Genomic DNA, 16,048 nt, shown 5'->3' on the forward strand with positions numbered 1-16,048 from the left:
CCCAAAATACCACAATAAGGCTCTGATACCACTTGTTATGAGCCGAAAGCGGAACAAAAGAATGGCATTATATAGCCTTCTACTAAACCTAAAGATAAACTAACAAGCCTAAAAATATTAGCAAGACCAAAGAATGGCATTATATAGCCTTCTATTAAACCTAAAGATAAACTAACAAGCAGATAAACTAACATGCCTAAAAATATTAGCAAGACCTTGAGAATAGGGCTTATGACAGTGTTTAACAATCTCCACCTTGTCATAAGATCTCCAAGTTGATAGCGAATTTGGTTGTTACCACGTCAACACACTACTCCTTCCTTTCGACGTTGATGAGATCCAAACAATGGCAGAACTTTTCACAAGCGATCACCTTTGTCAACATATCAGCAAGGTTATCAGCAGTTCCAATATTTAGTAAACGAATATCACCTTTGCTAATAATTTCTCGAATAAAGTGAAAACGGACATTAATGTGTTTTGTACGAGCATGATGGACTTGATTTTTTGACAAGCAAATAGCGCTCTGGCTATCACAAAATACATCTATATGTCCCTGCAAAATACCCAAGTCATTGATCAAACCATGCATCCAAATAGCTTCTTTAAAAGCTTCCGTTACTGCCATATACTCTGCTTCAGTGGTAGACAATGCAACAGTAGATTGCAATGTTGAACGCCAACAAACAGGTCCACCAGCCATAGTAAATAAATATCCCGTAGTAGATCGTCGCTTATCCAAATAACCAGCATAATCAGAATCCACAAAACCAGCTACACGATTGTCAAGATTAAACATTTCTTGTTTTTGAAACTTAATACCAACATCAATAGTGCCAAGAATGTACCTAAGAATCCATTTTACAGCTTGTCAATGCTCTTTACCAGGATTATGCATATAACGACTCACCATGCTTACTGCGTGTGAAAGATCAGGTCGAGTACACACCATAGCATACATCAACGCACCAACAACATTTGTATAAGGAATGTTCTCCATATACCTTTTGGTTGAATCATTCAAACTAAATCTTGACAATACCTTGCGTAGATATTGAGACTGAGTCAACCAGACTGTACCTTTTTTTCGATCTCGCTCTATCTTCATTCCAAGTATTTTCTTTGCATTGCCTAAGTCTTTCATTCAAATGTTTTAGAAAGCTCATCTTTGAGATTATCAATCTCCACCTGTCTCTTTGAAGCAATTAACATATCATCAACATATAAGAGCAAGTAAATAAACGATCCATCATCGAGACATCAATAATACACACAATGGTCAAATTGACTATGAGTATACATATGCTCTATCATGAAATGATCAAACCTTTTATACCATTGGCGAGGGGATTGCTTCAGCCCATACAAAGATTTCTTCAATCTGCATACTAAATGTTGTTGTCCAACTACTCGAAAACCAACGGGTTGCGCCATATATATTTCTTCTTCCAAATCACCATGCAAAAAGGCAGTTTTTACATCGAGTTGTGCAAGCTCAAGATTAAATTGAGCAACCAAAGCCAACAAAATTCGAATCGAAGAATGTTTTACCACAGGTGAGAAAATTTCATTGTAATCAATACCTTCTTTTTGTGCGTAGCCTTTAGCCACAAGTCGACCCTTATAACGTATACCAAAAGGGTCTTCCTTTTTTGCAAAAACCCATTTACAACCAATTTCCTTCTTACCTTTTGGAAGTTGTACCAAATCCCAAGTTTGATTTATCTCCAATGATGCTATCTCTTGATTCACAGTCTCTTGCCAGTGTAAGCTATCCGGGCTCTGAATAGCATCTTTGTAACTGTTAGGAACTCCATCAATCAAAGAGAAAGCATATGCTATCGTATCATTAAACCTTGCAGGTTTTCGAATTACCCTTCGTGGTCTATTCTTGGCGATTGACTCAGGTTCCTCAAGTCTTTCATTTACAAGGCTTTGCTCCTCAAGACTTTGCTCTTTCTGTTCTAAGACATCAAAGTTATTATTTACCTGATCAATAGGTTCTTCAGTAGGAGCAACCACATCAGGAGAAAACACCACCTTCTCCACCTGCTTCAATGCCTCGTCATTATTTTCAATTTTCTGCAAAAACATTCCAGACTCATCGAATGTCACATCTCGACTATTAACAATCTTACTTGTTTCTGGACACCATAACCTATAGCCCTTCACACCTTTGCTAAAGCCCATAAACTTGGCTTTTTTTTATCTAGGATCCAACTTTGAGTCTGTCACATGATAATAAGCAGGACACCCAAACACATGCAATTTATCATAATCACTAACAGGACTACCTGACCATACCTCAAGCGGAGTTCTCCCACCGTTTCCAGAAACAGGTAAACGATTCACCAAGTGAACTGCATAACTGAGAGCCTCAGCTCAAAATGCTTTACTCAATCCTGCTTGAGACAATATGCATCGAACCTTCTCTGTTAATGTCTGGTTCATTCTCTCAGCAACTCCATTTTGTTGTGGCTTACCAGGAACAGTGAAGTGTCGAACGATCCCTTCATCTCGGCATACTTTAAGAAATGGATCATAAGTATATTCTCCCCCGTTGTTTGATCTCAGCCTTTTGATTTTCCGGTCTGTCTGATTCTCTACCATTTTCTTCCACTCTAGGAAGATTTGGAGAACCTCGTTTTTGTGCCTCATGGGATACATCCAAACTCTCTTCGAGTAGTCATCAATAAAGGTGACGAACCACCTCTTTCCTCCCAATGAGACATTCTTTGTGGGACCCCATACATCAGTGTGAACATAATCCAAAATGTCTTTTGTTTGGTGTACAACTGTACCAAACTTCACATTTTTTTGTTTACCAAATATACAATGTTCACAGAAATCAATTCTTCCAATTGTGGCACCCTTAAGGACTCCTTGGTTCACTAGTGTCTGAAGCGCCTTCTCACCAGCATGTCCGAGTCGCATGTGCCATAATTTCGATATGTCTTGTTCTTTTGAACTTGCCACAGCAGCATGCCCAATTATTGTGATTCCGTTGAGGTAGTATATGCTACCTCTTCTAGTTCCTGTAATTGCCACCAAAGCTCCACGAGCTACTTTCAAATTCCCTCCTTCCAAAATGATGCGATAACCACTCGCATCCAAAACGCCAAGTGAGATCAAATTTTTCTTCAAGTCAGGGACATACCTCATCTCTTTGAGTTTTCGTATAACCCCATCAAACATCTTGATTTGTACTGAGTCGATTCCCATTATCTTGCAAGTACTATCATTGCCCATATAGACAACTCCACCATTGAACTTTTTGAAGTCCAAAAACATCTCTTTGTTGGGACACATATGATAGGAGCACCCAGAATCAAGAATCCATTCACTGGTTTGGCTGACTGATAGGGAGATTGTCAAGGCATCATCTGTATCAGTGTCGTCATCTCTAACCACATTGGACTTCGACCCCTTCTCTTTTAAGATCGAACAATCCTTTTTCCAATGGCCTTTCTGTCGACAATATGCACACTTATTTTTATCAAGTTTTCTCCAGTTGTCAGATCTACCTCTCGACTTTAATCGAGACTCTCCACATTCGTTCTTTTTCCAATTAGAAGTTCTTCCATGAGCAGTGAGAACATTTGAGCTAAAGCTTTGATACGTCTTCTTTTCCTTTTTCCGCATCTCATTGTTTATTAAGGCATTTGAAACATCTTCAAATTCAATATTAGTGATTCCATGTAGTAGGGTCGTTACTAAAAACTCGTATGATTCCGGCAAAGAGTTTAATAACAACAAGGCCTTGTCCTCGTCATCAATCTTAACATCAAGATTGAGCAAATCAGTGATGATTTTGTTAAAATCATCCAAATGCTCAGCCATTGAGATGCCTTCCTTGTAGTCAAAACGGAAGAGTTTCTTCTTCAAATAGAGTTTATTTTCCACACTCTTCTTCATATATTTCGCTTCAAGCTTGTCCCATAATTCTTTCGCCATGGTAACCTTCATAAATGGATATTTCTGATCCTTGCCAAGACAGGATCGAATAATTCCACAGGATTGTCGATTTAATTTCGTCCATTCTGCTTCTGTCATGTCTTCAGGCATTTCCTCTTGGAGAGAAACATCGAGGTCTTGCATGACCAGAAAATCGCTAACTTCGCCTCGCCAAACACCAAAATTATTGGTTCCATCAAATTTCTCTACTTCGAGATTGGAACTCCACACTCTCGATCCACGTCGTGATGGTTCTGCCATTTGCAATAATTAATCTGGATGAAACTCAAAAACACAATTCTTGAAAATTGAATTTCAAGAGAATAAACACGATTGTGAGCACGTCTAATGGTCGATGAGGCCCAAGCTTTCACAATACCCCAAAATACCACATTAAGGCTCTGATACCACTTGTTAATAATTCAACCCCCTGTTAGTACTCCACTTGCTCTTCATTTCAAGCTTAGTGGTGAAAGATTTGGGCTCGACAGCCACATTTACTTTGTTTAGTGGTCTATCCTTAATCAAGTCATTCCCGAAATATGGTAGAAAAAGAATATAAACAAAAACAAGGAAAAAGTTTTTCATAATTTTGTGATCATATATAATTAAATTAGAGAATTTCCAACAAAAATTTGGTTTTTTTTACGAACTTGATGTTGATAAATACGCATATTTAGAAATTCATTTCGGACAATTGAACCTTCTCAAACTATTTCTTTTTAAGAACTAAAAAGATTTGTGCCAAAATAACAGATGCAAAAAAGAACAAAAGGCCTTGGACACGTAATGGATCTTGAAGGACTATTTCTGCATCTCCCTGACCAAATCCTTCCACATTAGGATTACTCGTTAATGGTTGATCCAGTTTGATAGATTCACCCTGTGAACAAGAAGTTCTAGTCCTTGAGGGATAATATCAACCACTTGACGCTCATTCGATGCACCCACTATGGTTATTTCATATCCTCCTTTTTCTTTTCGTATTATTTTGCTTACTATACCTGCTGCTGTAGAATTATAAACATTATTATTACTCTTACTCCCGTCGGGATAAATCTAACCCCTTCCCCTGTTCCCGCCTACGTATATGGGATATTTTAAGAAGTGAACATCTTTCTTAGTCGCAGGGTACGGGGAAAGAATAGGAAAGGTGATTTCACTATATTTCTGACCAGAAATAGGCCTTATCACAAGAATATTTTTTTTAGTGGGACGATAGCTCTAAAAAGACAGAATGCCCATCTTTTCTTTAATCTCGGGAGAAATACGATCGGGGGGGGNTAAGAACAGCCCCCAAATTCAAACCGCCCCGAGCAAATTAGAAGTTTGTTGGTGATATGAACCAAGGGACATCAATCATACAATATGCTTCAATGAAGATGTGATGATATGAACCAAGGGACATCAATCATACAATATGCTTCAATGAAGATGTGAAGAAAATAGTGTTGAAATTATCAAGAATGAAGTTTCATGTGATAAATTTTGGGTGGATTACAATTTAGAGTTATTGTATTTCATAAATGTATTTTAAGAGTTTTTATTTACTTTAGGTTGTATTTCATAATGGTTAATTATGACCCTTAAATATGAATGTAACAATTCTTGGAATGCCTTTAGAAGTTTCATTTTGAAGCTATATAAAGCCATGTATATTGTATTTGGAAGGAGACTTGAAAAATATAGTAAAAGAAGCATTTGTGCTCTTCTTTAGCCAATGGCTAAGTTTCTTTGCAATTCTATGTAGTTTAGGTTGCATGTAGAATCATTCAAGCTCGACATGATTAATTTTGCTTGTGGAGTAATTCGAATCTCAAGCAAGTGTTCTTGCCTTGAGATATTTGATCAACAAGAATCATTCAAGCTAGACATGATCGATCTTGCTTGTAGAGTGATTCGAATCTCAAACAATGTTCTTGCCTTGAGATATTCGATCAACAAGGTAATCCGAATCTTACTCCCCTTGTAGTGGTTCCTTATCTTATCATTTGGTATCAGAGCTTCAGGCTCAAGATCGGATATATGTTTCCTTTGCATTTTTTTTTTTCAATTTGATTTTTATTTATTTTTATCCTTTTAGTTTTTAATCGACCCAGAATTCAAAATTCAATCTTTGCTCTATTTCAAATTTTGAGAGGTGAGAATGAGAGCTTCATTTGTGTAACTGAGTTTAAAAAGAGTGGCCTAAAATTCCTTGAGTGTATACACGTGAGAGAGTGTTGTGAGGTCCTTTGTATTTCCATAACTTATTTTTTGCAGCAAAGTTTCACAAATAGATTCGAGGACGAATCCTCTTGAAGAAGTGGAGAATGATATGAACCAAAAGACATCAATCATACAATATACTTCAATGAAGATGTGAAGAAAAGGTTGTCAAAATTATCAAAAGATGTTTCAATTCATGCCACATTGAAGAAGAATGAAGTTTGATTGTTATAAATTTTGGGTGGGTTACAATTTAGAGTTATTGTATTTCATTTATGTATTTTAAGACTTTATTTACTATAGGTTACAATTACATAATGGTTAATTATGGCCATTAAGTATGAATGTTACAACTCTTGGAATGACTTTAGTAGTTTCATTTTGAGGCTATATAAAGCCATGTATGTTGTATGTGTAAGAGACTTGAAAAATATAGTAAAAGAAGCATTTGTGCTCTTCTTTAGCCAATGGCTAAGTTTCTTTGCAATTCTATGTAGTTTAGGTTGCATGTAGAATCATTCAAGCTCGACATGATTAATTTTGCTTGTGGAGTAATTCGAATCTCAAGCAAGTGTTCTTGCCTTGAGATATTTGATCAACAAGAATCATTCAAGCTAGACATGATCGATCTTGCTTGTAGAGTGATTCGAATCTCAAACAATGTTCTTGCCTTGAGATATTCGATCAACAAGGTAATCCGAATCTTACTCCCCTTGTAGTGGTTCCTTATCTTATTAGTTGGTCTATCATAGTTTAGTGGTGAGAATTCCACGTTGTGGCTGTGGAGACCTGGGCTTGAATCCTCATTTACTTTGTTTAGCTACAAACGAGTAAATTAGAAGTTTGTTGGTCTATCCTTAATCATAAAAGTAATGAATGTTGGCTAAATATCCAAGTGGTTGTAGTTTAGTGGTGAGAATTCCACGGTGTAGCCGTGGAGACAAATTAGAAGTTTGTTGGTCTATCCTTAATCAGCCACATTTACTTTGTTTAGCTACAAACGAGCATTTTGAAGTCTGTCGGCTAAATATCCAAGTGGTTGTAGTTTAGTGGTGAGAAGTTGTGGTCGTGGAGACTTGGGCTTGAATCCTATACCTATTATCCAAAGAGGAATCCTTCCAGTAGTCTCGACCATTTGTCCCACTTCCCTCCCCATTTCATCAAGTGGTCGTTCCCGAATGGGATAAGATAATTCGTACTATTATTTAGTATTTTCTTTTATTTAATTGGAAAATAAAACAACAAGTACAAAAATGAGTAATAACCCCAGTAAAGACTGGTACGATTCAATTCAACATTTTGTTCGTTCGGATTTGATTGTGTCATAGCTCTATAATTCGGATTAGGTTTATCGTTGGATGAACTGCATTGCTGATATTGACCCTAAAAAAGAAACGGTAGGTACAGCTAGTCCGTGAACAGCCAACCATCGCAGCCACATTTGCTTTTTCTAGCTACAAACGAGCAAATTAAAAGTTTGTTGGTTTATCCTTAATCAGGAAAGTGATAAATGTCCGCTAAATATCCAAGTGGCACTAGTTTAGTGGTGAGAATTTCACGTTGTGGTCGTGGAGACAATCACATTTGCTTTTTCTAGCTACAAACGAGCAAATTTTAAGTTTGATGGTTTATCCTTAATCATGAAAGTGATGAATGTTGGCTAAATATCCAAGTTGTTGTAGTTTAGTGTTGAGAATTCCACGTTGTGGTCATGGAGACCTAGGTTCGAATCCCAGTAGCCACATTTGCTTTTTCTAGCTATAAACGAGCAAATTTGAAGTTTGATGGTTTATGCTTATACATGAAAGTGATAAATGTTAGCTAAATATCCAAGTGGCACTAGTTTAGTGGTGAGAATTCCATGTTGTGGTCGTACTTGGGCTCGAATCCCCATGTTGTGGTTGGCCACATTTGCTTTTTCTAGCTACAAAAGAGCAAATTTGAAGTTTGTTGGTTTATCCTTAATCATGAAAGTGATGAATGTTTGTGGTCGTGGAGACCTGGGCTCGAATCCCAACTTCCACATTAGCTTTTACTTAATCATGAAAGTGATGAATGTCGCCAAATATCCAAGTGGCCATTAGTTTAGTGGTGAGAATTCCACGTTGTGGCCGTGGAGACCTAGGCTCGAATCCTTGTAGCCACATTTGCTTTTTCTAGCTACAAACGAGCATATTTGAAGTTTGTTGATTTTATCCTTAATCATGAAAGTGATATAGGTAGGAGACCTATGTCAGCTAAATATCCAATTGGGTGTAGTTTAGTGGTGAGAATTCCACGTTGTGGCCGTGGAGACCTGGGCTTGAATCCCGAGCTACAAATGAGCAAATTAGGCTAAATATCCAATTGGGTGTAGTTTAGTGGTGAGAATTCCACGTTGTGGCCGTGGAGACCTGGGCTTGAATCCCGAGCTACAAATGAGCAAATTAGGCTAAATATCCAATAGTTTAGTACAAACAAGCAAATTTGAAGTTTGTTGGTAGTTTAGTGTTTGTTGGTAGTTTAGTGGTTAGAATTCCATACTGTGGTCGTGAGACTTAGGCTCGAATCCCAACAACTAATTTTTTCTTCTTTATTTATTGCTCATTACTTCTCTATTTATTGCTCAATACGTCAGATAATATTACTAATTTCATTTGCTACATGAGTATTTCGTAATTCTTTTCTTTTTTTTCTTTTTTTTTCTTTTTTTTAACTGTTATTTCTTTCATCGTCCCAAACATGGCAATATTAGCACTGATGGTACGTAAATGTAACTCGTTGTTCAAACAACTATTAAGAGTTCCTAGAGCTCCTTGTAAGGCTTGTTGGAAAACCTGTTGTCGTACTTGATTAATCGCTTTGTGTTGTTCAAAACTAATAGTTTCATTTTTATAATTTTCTAATTGTTCCAAACTTTTAAAATTTGAATTAATCAAATTCAATTTTTCTCGTTCTATCTCAAAGTATCCATTCACTCGAAACAGATCCGCTTCCATTTCGACTTTTCGTAAGCGGGCCCAGGCTTTTTCCTGTTGTTCAGGTCTATGGTCTATAGGAATCCCAACCGCTGGTCTTATAGTATATGGATAAGGATGGGTCTGTTTTAATCCCTTTTATTGTTTTTCAGGTTAGATATGTCTTTACTATTATTATTGTGTCAATAGTGTATGACTAGTTACCAAAATCATGTCTACACTCGTTAGGGCTAAAATGCCCCAAAATGTACTATAGTAGGGATGCGATTAGTTGTCAATTCTTCCTACTCGGGTCATATGCTAGCAAAGTCGTTGTTGTTGCTTATTTGCTTTTAGCCTATAACATTGATTTCTTTAAAATCGTTTTCAATATATTTCCTCGCTCACGTTTTCGAAAAAATTCCCCTCAAACATGTGATGAGGCTCGAGCATACACCACATTATCTGCGAAGTTAGAATTACACACTGCTGACTTGTTGGCTGGGTTAGAACAAGTGTCACACAATCGCTGTCTGGCTGCCGGAAGAGTGCGATTGTGACACTTGACACACATGCGTGAAACACACGTGTAAAGACCCCCTACAGTCGTGTGGTGAGTTCTTTTTGTCTTGTTCAACTATTTTCACTCCAGTTTCCATACTGGTCTTACTTTGGCTTGAACTAGGACCTATAGAGAAATTATAAAAAATCTAGCTCGAGAGGTACAAGTTATCTATGTAAGTTACCATTTGGATCCCCCTTAAGTAGTATTTATAGGGATTGCTTGGACAAGCATGCATGTTAATAAATCCAACCTTAGATGGATAGAACGTGCATGTTAGAGCATTAAACGAGCACGTAAATATGAGAATAATATGCTTGATGTAGAATTTACATAATTGCCTCTAAGATGAGATTATGGACTACATATTGCTTTCATGTTTTATTCTATATTAGAAAGGAGGATGAGAATTTGTGATATGCGTTTTAGATGATTGATGTATGTTATCTCCTCGTTAAGCATGTTTGATTTGCATGAAAATTGTATATTAGCTCTAGATGATTGATTGTGTATTCTTCCTATAGAATGTAGATAGTAGTGATAAGTTAAGACTAGAGCTATAGAGATAGGTCAGCTGAACGGTGACCTAGGTCATGATACCTCTAGTAGACCGAACACTCTAGGATCATGAGTAACGACTAGTAGGTCTGGACCCTAGTGCTACAAAACTAAGTTAGACTTGAAGAGTTAGTGTAGAGTATCCTAGAGTTGAGAGTCCATGCTTAAGTCGTCTAGTTGCCCAAGGAACCTATTAGATTGCCATGGCACACGTGAGTGATTAAGATGACTCTCCAAGCCATTAGTAGTATGAACGGTGTCACTAGTGTTCCCACCACCCTCTCCCCTCTAGTACGCCCATGACATTATTATAAACTTAGGTTGGACCCGTTAGCACTCTTACCAAGCGATAAATCCCCAGGAGTGGTATTGTCGAGCTAGGCCTAAGACAAATAGGGCACTGTGTTGATGCAACCAGGTGCCAACCTCGTAGAAGTGGTTAGGGGTCTTTTGAATAGAGCCACTGAGTTGTTAACTCGTCCTAAGAGAGGGATGGGACCACGTGGGTTGACATAGTAGTTGGCCGATACATGGGGTCGCACCCCAGATTAGGTAGATTTTATGGTCTGTGAGAGGGTCCACTAGCTAGCATTCCATATATGATGTTCATATTAGCTGACACCATATTGTCCCACCAGATTAGTATGAGGTCATGCATCAACCTATAATATTGATCATTCACTATATAGACAAGACAAGCTACCTACGTCCAAAAATTGAAAGGTTGTACAACTTGTACAAACTCCTTAAGGCAAGATTCATGCTAGAGACCTGTTCGGAACTTTAAGGCTTTCCTAGAAACTCAAATAGTTGTAGAACTAGACCCGTACTTCTTAAAGACTAGAGAAAAGCTCGTGGATACCTACTAGGTTAAATATACAATGAGAGCCTACAAGTAAGAGAGTTGGGGGTCATAGAGGATGTCATCCCAAGACGTTAGTCCATCTGTTTAATTTTGCTCTTTTATATTTTTTGAAATTGTATCCCGAACCCATTCCTCATTTATAATAAACTCGAACAACACCATCTTATAATTAGAATTCATTTTGTTTTAATTTGTGGTATTGTTTTTTTTAAATTGTGCAAAATTTTATGGTATTATATTATATAATATTTTATTTTATTTGCTTTTGTCTTGTCTTCTTTGCCACAGCTCGAGATTCAAAACCTTGAAAATTGGGTTGTTAATCCCTCATGACCTCGTGGTATGTCTTAAAAACTCACCCCAACCCAATGAAGGCATGTTTGACACTTGGACTAAAGACCTAATATGACGATCCCACGTCCTAGATCATCAATAGGGCCAATTTCATCGATTGATTTTCATACAGGCCTATACGTTTAGCTCCCAAGACTAGACAAGAAGGTCCAAGGGCGTAAATTACATGAAGAAGACAAGCACGTTCCCTAGGGCCAGAAGCTGAGTGGAGGAGCATTTGACTACGAGAGAGAAGAACTCTATTTAAAGCATGGACACAAGAGTAAACACTATAAGAGACATACTCTCCCTAAAGAACACATCATCTAAGTTCATCTTAAGATCACCTTAAGCTCGTTACTAACTTAAAGCATAAGAGAGTGTTCTTCTTTATGTAGAACCATTTGAAGGATTAGCTTAATCCAAGAGTGATTTATTGTATGACAAGGATAATGTTAAAAATTTTAAAAAAGAAGAAAAAAAAAAAAAAAACAAAATTAAGCGGTGGTTGTCTCTCTTAAAGCCAACTGTCAATATTTGATTGCCTTATCCATCGTCCATGGCAATGGACTATGCAATTCTGGGTTGCGTATCCGACGAAATGCTTTGTTCCACTGCCATTTTCATCGTAGTTCTTTCACCATCATAACGGATTCCTCGCATTTTCTGTTCATCCAATCTTCCATCACTCGCTTTATCTTATCACTGTTCGATTCGGTAAATTGATAAAAGAACAAGAAAACAGGCAGTATGACGATGCCTCTTTGTGATTCATTTATGGCGAAGCTCTGCCACCCTTCCCTTTCATCTCAATCTTACAAGTTTCTTCTTTCTTTTGAGGCCTTCTCTGTGAAATCTCATCTGCGTTCCGCTTTCATCGATAAATCTGCCTTCCAATTCGGATCGAAAACCTCTAAACTGGTATATTCAAGAAAACGGAACACACGCCCTGTAGCTTCGCTTGGAGGTTTTTTAGGCGGAATTTTTAAAGGAACTGACACTGGGGAATCCACTAGACAGCGATATGCTTCTACCGTTGCTCTTATTAATGGACTAGAAGCGGAAATTTCTGCATTCTCGGACTCGCAACTCAGGGACAAGACTTCTGCGCTGAAAGAGCGAGCACAATCAGGCGAATCTTTAGATTCTATTTTGCCTGTAAGTCTCGCTAACGAATACTACTCTAGTTAACTACTTTTATGCTCTATTCCTTGCTGAATTTTTGGTCTGGTGCTGAATTTTTTTCTTAAGCATCTGTTTATTGATGCGGTTAAATTCTTCTCTTTGATTTCTTAACTTCTTTATGTTTGTAATACTAATTTAGAGTCGTGTTTATGTTTGTAATACTAATTGGAAGCTATTGATAATGGTTGCTTTACTCGCTTGTAATTTGATACTCAAAATTAGAATGTCTGTCAAAATCATGCTCGAAATTTGGTGGATCTTTGTGTCAACCACTCTAAGTTCATTTTCGGTTTATACTTTGTTCTGTATACACTATTGCAAAATTCTAACTATAAAGTTTTTGCTGCAGGAAGCATTTGCTGTTGTGAGAGAGGCTTCGAAGAGGGTATTGGGGCTACGACCCTTTGATGTTCAACTGATAGGCAAATTTTCTACTCTACATTTTATCTGTTGGCTTTTGTTCTTATGGATATTTCTGCCTGTCATCTGTTATGAATTACACTTATTTAGCTGTCCTGCAATTGCATCCGCCAGTTCACGATGGGAGTTATTTGCTGCGAACTATTCAATGATATCTCTTAATAATGTACAATGTTTCTTAAGGAAAAAAGAAAATGAAAAAATAAAAATATAGAAATAGAAACTAATACCTAATATTTTGATAGAATACAAGATCATATTCTTATTGGATAATGGAACAAAAAAGAAAAAGAAAATAAGGGAGATGAGGACATCGACCCAACAAGCACTCCATAAGGATTAAAAATACTACAAGTTTACATTGTTAAAATAAATCATCATATTTTCAAGAAGTAAGAAGGAAAAAGAACTCCTCCGTAAGGCTTTGAATTTGACATACTAGTCATGGTTTTTAGTTATATGCTATGTGATGAACTGGGAAGCTTAAGATTTTTACTAGTTGTTTGATACTATTTTTTTTTTTTTTTCTATTTTCAAGGACACTTCGGAAGGTTAAAATCTCCAAGTAGAATTCTTTCATTGTTAGTTGCTCATGTCTGGCGTAACACCATTTATTTTTCCTGGAGGTCCTCATCTATGGTCTTGGAGCCTCAGTAGTGTGTTCTTCATAAACACGCAGAAGAGGATTTAGATGATATGTATGGAGATGTTAGTTTATCGCTGTAGTTTAGAGAATATTCTTGGACATATTCTAAGTGAGGTTGGCTTTGAGTAGGACTTATAACGTGATGTTGGTGGAGGTTTTCTTATATTCACCTTTCAGGGTAAATGAAGGGCTTTTATGTGGAACATAAGGCTACAGAGACTGAGAATCTTTAAGGGTGTGTTTAGAGAGTTCTAAGAGGAGGTGGGGCGCATTTGTTCACTTCAATCCTCCCTTTGGGTGTCTAGGGCTGATTATTTTTTGTAATATCTTTTGTATTCTTAAAAGCTGGACCTCTTTATAATTTTTTCTTTGTTTTTGTGAGCTTCCTTTGTTTTTAGTTTTTTTAATATAATTTTTTTATACAAAACTTTTCGACAATATTGTTTACCAAGCTATATCTTGGTGTAAACTATCTAATATTTTTACTTCCTATAGTAATATCTCCCTCGTTGTAAATTGGGAAGGTTGTTTGTAAACATCATAGATATTACGCCCCTTTGTAAATTTCAATTGTCAATGAAACTCTCTTATAAAAAAAAAAAAAGAAATATATATATAGCCTGGGATATCGTACTCTCATTCTTATGAAACTTCGCTATTTCATTAGGAAATATTAGTAGTTCAATGTCAGTTTTATTTTCTAAATCAAAATTTGGATATTGGAATGTTGTTTTCAGAATTTCCACTATTTGGAGCATATAATTCAAAGACAATCTTCAGAAACAAATCTGTCAATTGAATATTCATTGAATCCATTTGACTGACTTAGTAAATCTGAAAACATAAAACAAAATCTATTATAGCCCTTGATTGCTAGTTATTAAGTTTTCTTTTCATGCAGGTGGTATGGTTCTTCACAAGGGAGAAATAGCAGAGATGAGAACTGGAGAAGGAAAGACCTTAGTTGCTATTTTACCAGCTTATTTGAATGCTTTAACTGGAAAAGGGGTTCATGTTGTTACTGTTAATGATTATCTGGCCAGGCGGGATTGTGAGTGGGTTGGTCAAGTCCCTCGTTTTCTTGGACTGAAAGTTGGCCTCATTCAACGTATGCCTCATTTCTTTTTAAATCTCCAAACATCAAGCTACCTTTTCCATTGAGTAGTTGGACGAACATTTTCACTTCTGATTGCTTAAGGTTGATTCCTGTATCGTTTTTATGTTTTTAAATATGTAGTTACTGGAACCTGGAAGTTCCGAATCCATTTTTCTTTCATTATTATCCTTTTTTACTTTACGTTTGACAACCCACAAGCATGGCTATAACAAATATTTAATCTCAATATGACTTTGATGACAATCATTTTATGCATATGAAGACAAAAGGGTAATTGAATTAAATGCTTTGATGAGGGTATACTACACGTTAAGTACTTGCTAAACGGAAATTGGTAAACTATATTATTCTTAAAATCTTTATATACATCAGTTGTGAATAATCCACTCGATAATTCATAAAAAAAATTGTGGTCTTGGTACTAGTATATAATAAGTTGAGGATTTATAGTATATCATTCTTAAAACTACATTGTTCTTAAATATTCATTGTACATTGTTGTGAGTTGTGCATTTGATACAATTATATGACATGAGTGGCCTATCCTAGTTTCTGAAGAACCCGTGTATTAATGCTTTTTTTTTTTTCCCCATATTGAAGCTATTTTCTCTTGTTTTTTGGCACTTGCAACTTTGACCTATTAAAATATTGAAGATTTATCTATTCTTAACTAATCAATTTTCTTTTATTGGATTATGAATTTGTTTTATCACTGTTTGGTTCCATCTGCCATTCCGTAAATTTTTAAATTTTAGCTTTATTTGTTTGCTGACTCTCTTAGTGTTTGACTGTTCTCATTTAAACCCACCCCCCAAACAAATTTTATTCAGAGAATATGACAAGTGAAGAAAGGAGAGAGAATTACCTAAGTGATATTACCTATGTCACAAATAGCGAGCTTGGTTTTGATTACTTGAGAGACAATCTTGCCACGGAAAGTAATTCTGGACTTATTTGCTTGTTTTCAGTTACATTTTATTTTGTCTTTACAAATCAAATCATCTAATTGCATCTGTGACATGTGCAGAGTGTCGAAGAGCTTGTCTTAAGAGATTTCAATTATTGTGTGATTGACGAGGTTGATTCTATCCTTATTGATGAAGCAAGAACTCCTCTCATTATATCTGGACCTGCTGAAAAACCTAGTGATAGATATTATAAAGCTGCAAAGCTGGCTTCTGCTTTCGAACGTGATATACATTACACAGTAAGATTATCAATTGCGGTTTTTTTTTTTTTTTTTTTTTTTTTTTTGTTTTTTTTT

General features: G+C 36.4%; 1 protein-coding gene across 1 annotated transcript in view; it reads left to right on the forward strand.

The window, feature by feature from the left end:
• Positions 1-11,946: 11,946 nt before the first annotated feature.
• Positions 11,947-16,048, forward strand: part of LOC111466568 (protein translocase subunit SecA, chloroplastic) — a 13,696-nt gene continuing 9,594 nt past the window's right edge. Inside the window, exons 1-5 of the mRNA XM_023111286.1 lie at positions 11,947-12,574; positions 12,951-13,023; positions 14,569-14,775; positions 15,615-15,718; positions 15,812-15,991. Of these exons, the coding sequence (XP_022967054.1) occupies positions 12,167-12,574; positions 12,951-13,023; positions 14,569-14,775; positions 15,615-15,718; positions 15,812-15,991 (972 nt within the window). The 5' untranslated portion in view covers positions 11,947-12,166. The remainder of the gene's footprint in view (positions 12,575-12,950; positions 13,024-14,568; positions 14,776-15,614; positions 15,719-15,811; positions 15,992-16,048) is intronic.

This window comes from Cucurbita maxima, unplaced genomic scaffold (assembly GCF_002738345.1).
Source record: "Cucurbita maxima cultivar Rimu unplaced genomic scaffold, Cmax_1.0 Cma_Scf00031, whole genome shotgun sequence".
Classification (NCBI taxonomy): Eukaryota; Viridiplantae; Streptophyta; class Magnoliopsida; order Cucurbitales; family Cucurbitaceae; genus Cucurbita; species Cucurbita maxima.